The sequence below is a fragment of the Mirounga angustirostris genome, unplaced genomic scaffold, assembly GCF_029215605.1.
Source record: "Mirounga angustirostris isolate CCGP_5_RB_7025 unplaced genomic scaffold, mMirAng1.0.hap1 SCAF_1, whole genome shotgun sequence".
Lineage (NCBI taxonomy): Eukaryota > Metazoa > Chordata > Mammalia > Carnivora > Phocidae > Mirounga > Mirounga angustirostris.
In genome coordinates this window covers 122,091,385-122,099,635 of record NW_026991709.1, presented here as the reverse complement: position 1 = coordinate 122,099,635, position 8,251 = coordinate 122,091,385, and the positions used below count along the sequence as shown (strand labels likewise).

Genomic DNA, 8,251 nt, shown 5'->3' with positions numbered 1-8,251 from the left:
AGGCCGAGAGAACCACATGCTGGGGTAACACTGTCAGTCCCTGAACTAACACCACTGGCTGAGGTTATTAAGACCCTGATTAAAAGTACTGGAAAAAGCTGCGTGGCAGCAAGGCCAAGAGCAGAGGTTCTCAACCGTGACCGTCATGTGGACAGATTTTGTCAATACTGATGCCCAGGTCCTACTCCTGGAAATTTTTTACTTAATTGGTCTAGGCAGTCACCTGGGCGTTAGGATTTTTTTTTTTTTTTTTTTTTTGGATTTGCAGATACAGTTTATTTTACAGAAATTCAACATTATAAACAACAGGCACCTCCCACCCCACCTGCCCCCCCCCCCCCCCCCCCCCCCCCCGTCCTGCTGGGTGCAGACCATGCTATGCAGAGAGTGAGCAGTGATGCGGCCCTAAGGCTTTGGGGGGAGACTCAGGAGCGATGGAACCTGCCTGCACCATGTCCTGCCTGCCCCGCACATGCACATGCCTGCCCGCTGCACAGGCCACCAGAGTCTGTCTGGGCCCAGCCCACACTGGACCATTTACATGGATCCAGCCCAATTCTCCAATTCCTTCATGTCATCCTCTTCCTTTTCCTTCTTCTTGGTGGGTTTTGTTTTTTTTTTTAAGATTTTATTTATTTATATGAGAGAGAGAGAAGGAGAGAAAGCACACGAGAGGGGGGAGGGTCAGAGGGAGAAGCAGACTCCCTGCCGAGCAGGGAGCCCCATGCGGGACTCGATCCCGGGACTCCAGGATCATGACCTGAGCCGAAGGCAGTCGCTTAACCAACTGAGCCACCCAGGCGCCCCTCTTGGTGGGTTTTGATGGTAAGGTTATAGAGGGAACATTTGGTAGAGGGACTGTTTCGGGTCCACTGATTTCCAGCAAATTCTTGTCTAGTTCCTCCTGTTCTAGTTCTTCTAATTCTGCCATGAGCTCATCCTCATCAAACTCTTCTCCAAATCCTACAGGTTTTGAAATAGCTGTTGAAATCTCCTCTGCAAGTTCTTGCTGGTCAGCAATGTCCTGCATTAATTCATCAACTTTATCGATGTCCGTGTCGTATGCCTTAGCAGCATAGCCCATGTTCTTGAGCACCTCAGTGTTGGTATTGGCGTTCTCCAGGGCCTCCCGCTGAAACTCGATGGTTGACAGCGTGCCGTCGATCTGCGCTAGCTGTTTTTCATACCTCTTCTTGCGCTTCAGGGCCTGGAGGGCCGTGCGCTTGTTTTGGGTGCCGTGCTTCTTGGCGGCGGTCAGCTCCTGCTCCATCTTAAGTCTCCAGGAATTCCTGCTTCTTACTTAGCATCTCCTCTGTGTCCCGCAGCTGCTGGATGGCCTCCTGAGGGGTCGGGCCGCCCTTGCCGGCCTTGCCCCCTCCTGCCCCGAACAGTTTCCCAAACACCGACACGGTGGCTGCTCGCCGCGCCGGCCTGCGCCTCCCACTCCGGCTCCGCTCGGCTCCAGCGCCCGCTCCCCGCCCCGCCACTCCCTGCCGCCGGCCTCTCCGCCGCCTCCGCCCTGCAGCTCTGGGCTTTAGGATTTCTAAAAGTTCCCCGGCTGGTTTGGCCAGGGTTGAGAACCCAGTTCTGGAGGCATAGAGAAAAAGAGGTCAGAGGTAATACCACACTACCCAATGATTCAGACTTCCCATTATGTGAAACCAATCAATCCCACTGTTACTGGATTTTCTGTTCTGGAAGTTGGATGTATTCCTAACTGGTGCAATTGTACTGTTTCTTAAGACTGGCCTAAGTGTGTACATCTATGAGTTTAAAACTGATAAGATTCCATAGCACATACTGGTCACATAGATATTTCTGTTTCTCAGTATAGACTTTTCCGCCTTTGAAATCACACCCAAGTAAAGACCAGATTTATGAAAGTATATAAAAGTACAGTTTTTTGCCAAGATAGAGACCCCAAACTTAAGCCCTCATGCCCTCTCATTCCTTCTATGCGTCCGCTGGTATTGCCCCACTGTGGCAGAGACCATGAAGTATCACAAAAATCTCACATGGCGTTCTGTCCCCAGCCCCCCAGATGCCCTCCGCTTGATGTTAGTACCTGGCTATACCTCTAAACCACAGGACCTTGCTCCTCAAGGACCAGTGGGTTGGGTATTACCAGGGAGCTTGTTAGAAATGCAGAATCTCAGGGTGCCTGGGTGGCTCAATTGGTTAAGTGTCTGCCTTCGGCTCAGGTCATGATCCCAGGGTCCTGGGGTTGAGTCCGCTCCTTGCTCAGCGGGAGCCTGCTTCTCCCTCTCCCTCTGCAGCTCCCTCCTGCTTGTGTGCTCTCTCTCTCTCCCACTCTCTCTCCCTCTGTCAAATAAATAAATAAAATCTTTAAAAATTTTTTTTAAAAACTTTAAAACCAAAAAAAGAAATGTAGAATCTCCATGCCATCCCAGACCTATTGAATCAGAAACTGCATTTTAACAAGATCCTCAAGTAATTTGTATGCTCATTGAAATTTGGGAAGCCCTGCCATCAGAAATAGCTAGAATTAACTATGTTAAAGCAGTGGTTCCCTCTCTAACACATTCGCCTTTTGGTTCCTCTTTTGCTGTTAAAAAAAAGTTGGGGACAGGGAGGAAGACTGAGCAGAGAGAGGCAAGGTTGTACTAAGGCTGTGGTGAACAGCCGGGAGGACATGCCTGCCTATGTAATCAGCGGGCTTTCTCTCCCTTCCCCTCCCCAGGCTGGGACTGGGACCTGGCGCCCTCTCAGCTCTCTCCCCATTGGCATGCCCATCCCAGGTCAATACTCTGCCCACCAGCCAAAAGGAATGGGAAAAGGAGCAAGTTAAATTCCTTCTTTTAACTTTTTGCTACAGCAAATGTGCCGTTCCCACAGCAAACTCTTTAGGGATGTAAAATTTCAGACAACTTTGAAGGGAAAAAATTAATTACCACATTTTGTGTGTCTAGAGAAGAAAATAGGGCCTTAGGAGAAATGAAGGGACAGGGAGGGGGGAGGGGAGGTGGGAGAAGTGGAGCCTATATGCCCACCTCGGGAATTCTCACACAATAGAACATACCACCATGAGGGAGATCTGTTTGCAGGAAGATCTGGGAGGAAGATTGCAGATGTCTGTGCAACTAACTGATGCTTGGATCATGGCACACAAGGTTTAGGCTTTAGCAATAAGAGGGAGCACGTGGGTGGCTCAGTCCATTAAGCGTCTGCTTTCAGTTCAGGTCATGATCCCAGGGTCCTGGGTTCAAGCCCCACGTCAGGCTCCCTGCTCAGTGGGGAGTCTGCTTCTCCCTCTCCCTCTGCCCCCCTCCCTGCTTGTGCGCTCTCTGTCTCTCAAATAAATAAAATCTTAAAAAAAAAAAAAAAAAGGCTTTAGCAAAAAGAGAGAACAAAGTCTGTCTCCAAAATTAAAAAGGGAAGGGCTCGACTTGGACAGAAGAAAGCCAGTCCGAAGCAGGAGAGGCACAGTGCCCCAGTGTGGTCCTGGAACACTGGTTCAGCATATTCGGTATAGAACATTTTAAAAATCAAACGCAGGGTGGCTATTCCTCAACTGCCCCTTGTCTCAGCCCCTGGGAGCTTATGACAAGATTTTGGGTGGGGCCTGGAACGGGATGGGTGATGTTCCTCTTGGATGAGAGCCTCCTCTCCCCACAATCTCGGACAGAAGCAGCTAAGCAAACTGACACCAGGATCATCAGGAGTCCCAGGCATTGCCTGCCAGTGAAGGCAGCAAGCTGAGCTGATACGAGAAGCTTACCCCCACCCCACAGCCAGTTCAAACACATAGGAACGCTGGATAAAACTGAAAAAAATTTTTTTAAATCTTCAGCCAAACTAGAGCATGGCAACCACAAGTGCTGGAAATGAAGAAAGAACTCAAAGCCGAAGTGATGATTGGGAGCTGATGCCACATGGCCCATAAGGGGTTTCCACTAAATACGCATCATGAGGTTTGTATTTTAAGCTCCTTTGGGAAGCATCAGAGGCCATGCCCGTAGATATTTGAACTGAGCTCCCTACATAAAGGAAATAGAAATACTGCCTTCACTAGCCCACAAATACTAAACAGAATGTGCCATGGATTGTGCACCAAGGATGGAAAAGGAATCACCTGTGAGGGAAATGAACCCACATTCCATGCTGTATATAAGACTTCATGGTCTTCCATCTGTGCTTCTCCCAGTTTTTCCTGGCTTGGGGGTTTTGCATGCCACAGAACTTATTATCAAAACTCGTCTGGGGCAGCTTAGCTTCCAGTATGACTTAGAAAGTTCCTGCCAGACTAACGCTCCTGCATATAACAAATATAAACTCTGTTTAAAAAAAATACAAAAAACAACCACCTGAAGCCACCAAAGAGCAAGCAAAGACAGGCCATGTTCTGGGGGATAGATGACACTTGGAAGAAAGGAAAGGCATAAGACAGGTTTCCCATTTTGGTGGCTTCTGGCCCAAATGATGGCCAAAGTCAGGCAGCATGGAGCTGGGGCTGCTAAAACTCTGTTAGAAAACCTGCATTCTTTGTGGCCTGAGGAATCAAAGAACAGGGTTCAGGGCAACCATAGCCACCATAAAATGAGAAGGGGATCTTGGAATAAACAGACCCAGAGAGATCAAGTCCAAATTTTATACGTAAACTTTCCCCTAAATCTCTGATTAAATTCTGAACTATACAAGGACAGGGCTGACTTATAAAAAGCTGGCTTAGGATAAAAAAATGAATGGGGATTTGAGATGCCCCCAAGACACAGAGTTTGTGGTAAGAGTATAAGCAAGTTAACTGTTTACACTAACAAATAAACAAAGTCAACACTCTTTGGAAGAACATAATGGAATCCAGAGTCTCCTAAAACATAACATTCACAACATTCAGACTAGAATAAAAATTATTTGACATGCACATGACATGACCCATTTTTGATGCAATCAAGGAGAGTAACTTCAAAATAGCTCCAGTGTGGAATTAGCAGATAAGGATTTTAAAGCAGCTATTGTAACTATGTTCAAACATACAAAAGAAAACATGCTCATAATGAATTTTCAGTATGATAGGAAATCTCAGCAGAGAAGTAGAAATTATTTTTTTAAAACAGGAACTCCAGAACTGAAAACACAATGTCTGAAATGTTTTTAAATATATTATGTGAATTTAAAAGCAAAATGGAGATGACAGGAAATCATCAGTTAACTTGAAGACAGATCAATAGAAATTATCCAGGAACAGAGATAAAAAAGGTGGGGTTTTTTGTTGTTGTTGTCGTTTTTCATTTAAATTCAATTAGCCAACATATAGTACATCATTAACAAAACCTCAGGGACTTATAATATAATATCAAAAAGAAACAAGGGAGACCAGAGGACAGTGGTGTGATACTATTAAGGTGCTGAAAGAAAAACTGTCAACCTAAAATTCTATATCCAGCTCAAATATCCTTCCAGAAGAAAGCAAAATACAGTTTTCCAATAAAAGGAAACCATGAGAATTTATTGCCAGCAGATCCGCACTACAAAAAATGCTAAAGAAAGTTCTTCAAACTGAAGGGCAATGATGCCGGATGGAAACTAGGATCTTCAGGAAAAAATGAAGAGCATCAGAAACAGATCTTATTAAATAGGACATTGTATATCACTAGGTATAATGCCAGGTTCAAAGCCTGAGAATTTGAGCGGTCAGTGCACTGCATCTGGCCTTCCACTATAACCACCACAGCAGTTCTGGGCAGCTGTCAGTGTTCCACACTCCCCCACATAACTGGGGGTATCAATGGAGCCACATTAAGAAGCAAATATCTATTTATGTATAATAGTAATGGGCAAATCTTGGCAGTCCCTATACCCCGTATTAAACCAAGAAATTATTTTTGTTTGTTGGTTTAAAGATTTATTTCTTCATTTGAGAGAGTGAGTGAGCAAGTGAGCATGAGTGGGGGGAGGGACAGAGGGAGAGGAAGAGAGAATCCTCAAGCACACTCCCCGCTGAGCACAGAGCCCAACATGGGGCTTGATCCCAGGACCCTGAGATCATGACTTGAACCAAAATCAAGAGTTGGCTGCTTAACTGACTGAGCCACCCAGGTGCCCCTAAACCAGGAAATTCTTAACTTTGGAAACCAATTGTAAAAATGTTATTCTATAGACATTTGATATAGAAGTAAATGCAAATTTCCTCACGATCCCCATATCTCAAAGGCATCTCCTAAGAAGTCTCTAGATGATCAAAAAAACCAGTACAAAAGACAAAGAAATAATCAGTGGTCATTCTCTGCATGTCTTGTCCCATATTAGGAGGTAATGTCAGCTTTAAAAAAAAAAATCTTTTTTCATCCATATCTTACTGATAACAGGTATCAGTAAGAACAAAGTCAATTCCATAGTCTTTGGTTCTCAACCAGAATGTGTTAAGGAATGGGAGACATCTCAACTTCTGGAAGAATAACAGCAAAAAAAAAAAAAAAAGTAATTTTATGCCTAGCACATTGAATTGATTGAAAATACCTGCTAAAATAACTTCTTCACACAAGTGTGATAGTGGGACAATCATGTGTATATATGAAAGCTGTAGGGAGATAGGATTTTAAAAGAAATGAAACTAATTTCACTCTGCTTTTAATCACCAAGAAACTATTTCACAAAAGGATTACAGAGTGTCAATTAGTCATCACCATTAATGGCAAGTAGTTCAACTCTCCCTTCCCTTTAAGCATATTTCCCTCCTTGATGTGAAAGGAAAGCCTTTCTGAAGTGACAGTCCTCAGGCCGGACTCTCTCAAGGGAATGACTGGGCTCCTGCAGTGGACAACTTAGTTTCAGATAGCTGCTGAGGGCTGTGGTTTGCAGAGGAGGGCAGGACAGACAAGGAGTAAAGACACTACTGCGAGCCCCACAGCTGGCTGCCCTCCTGCTCACCTGCTCTGATTCATGTTGCCATTGAATGGAAACTCTAAAAAGAAGCTGAACATGGGACTCCTCCACTTAGGTGCAACCCTTTAACATCCTCTTTTCTACAGGGAGCCTAGCTCCCCTTTATCTGAACCTGAGTATTGGCACCGAATTTATTGTTTTCCAAATTGAGTTTAATGCACATAATATACTTTCAAGATTCACTGTACTCACTTACTGAATAAATATGTATTTAATGTCTTTTTTACGCCAACATAAAAAAATTGCTGTTAAAATACAACATTTATGAATCATGTAGCAAAATATCTCTTTAATCATCAAAGAAAGAATGAAAAAAAATTGTCTGAAATAAGTGAAACTGTAGGGCTTCACGGTAGGTACTCCATAGGGGTGCACCCATATTCCAGGACATACTCGAGCTTCCCACACAAAAACTTCTTTCACTAAAGATAAGTTCACTATCAATTATTGAATAAAGCCAATTAGATCTTCAAATTTGCACAGTTGAATGTCTGTTTTTTAACAGTTTGAACTTATATTCCTCACCTGCAGACATCCCATCTCTGAACTCTTCGTAACATATGATAATTACCTTCTTTATTGCTTAACCTAATTTCAGTTGGGATTTACTATTACTTAAAGCCAATGCCTCCTAATCAAAACACACATGGACACCCAAGCCAGGCTTCTTTATCAAAGACCATGGGTGATACAGGTCCCACAGAAATATCCACTGTGCCACATAGGTTTGGTGAACATGAGGAGAGTGAAAACCGAAGCATGTCCTAGGACATCCCATCTCAAGGGAAGAAAAGTGGGCAAGAACAAGTTTCCTTCAAGGATGAGTAGGGATGATTCTGGATGCAGTCCGATGGTTTCATTTTGATTGTCCTCTAATCTACTGTGCAGAAAGTTGTATCTGAATTCTAGGGCAAGTGCACTACAAAAAGAAGTGAAAAATAGTGACAACTACTTCACTAAATCTCCATGACATACTTTGAGAGATACTAGGAGCTTTGGTACCATGACCTGGCTGTATCAGGAGACAGGACTGAAGTTTCCTGGGAAGGAGGAGTGGTCTCTGAATCTTGAGTACTAAGCTGGCATTAAGTCTCCTTGTTTGGAGCCAAGGACAATAAATGGTCGGATCTTAAATGCCAACTCAGACTGATTCCAATGAACTGTGGTTAGAAGGACTCAGGCATGAGAGAATGTCATGATCAATGAGCAATGTCTGTCATGGAAGTAGCTGGGGAATGGCTGCACACATGCCACACACACACCCTCCTGAATCCCTCTGAGATGAAACTCAGCCAACTGTTCCTTGCATCACAGTGAGATGTGCTTCTTTCAACATCCTGTGTTATGC

At 44.3% G+C, this 8,251-nt stretch overlaps 1 protein-coding gene across 1 annotated transcript; it reads right to left on the bottom strand.

The window, feature by feature from the left end:
- Window positions 1–360: 360 nt before the first annotated feature.
- LOC123862932 (charged multivesicular body protein 4b-like) lies at window positions 361–6,902 on the bottom strand. The gene is given in 4 exon segments (XM_064591069.1): window positions 361–597; window positions 797–1,273; window positions 1,275–1,587; window positions 6,889–6,902. Coding segments are annotated over 4 exon segments (864 nt in total). The 3' UTR covers window positions 361–537.
- Window positions 6,903–8,251: the final 1,349 nt, after the last annotated feature.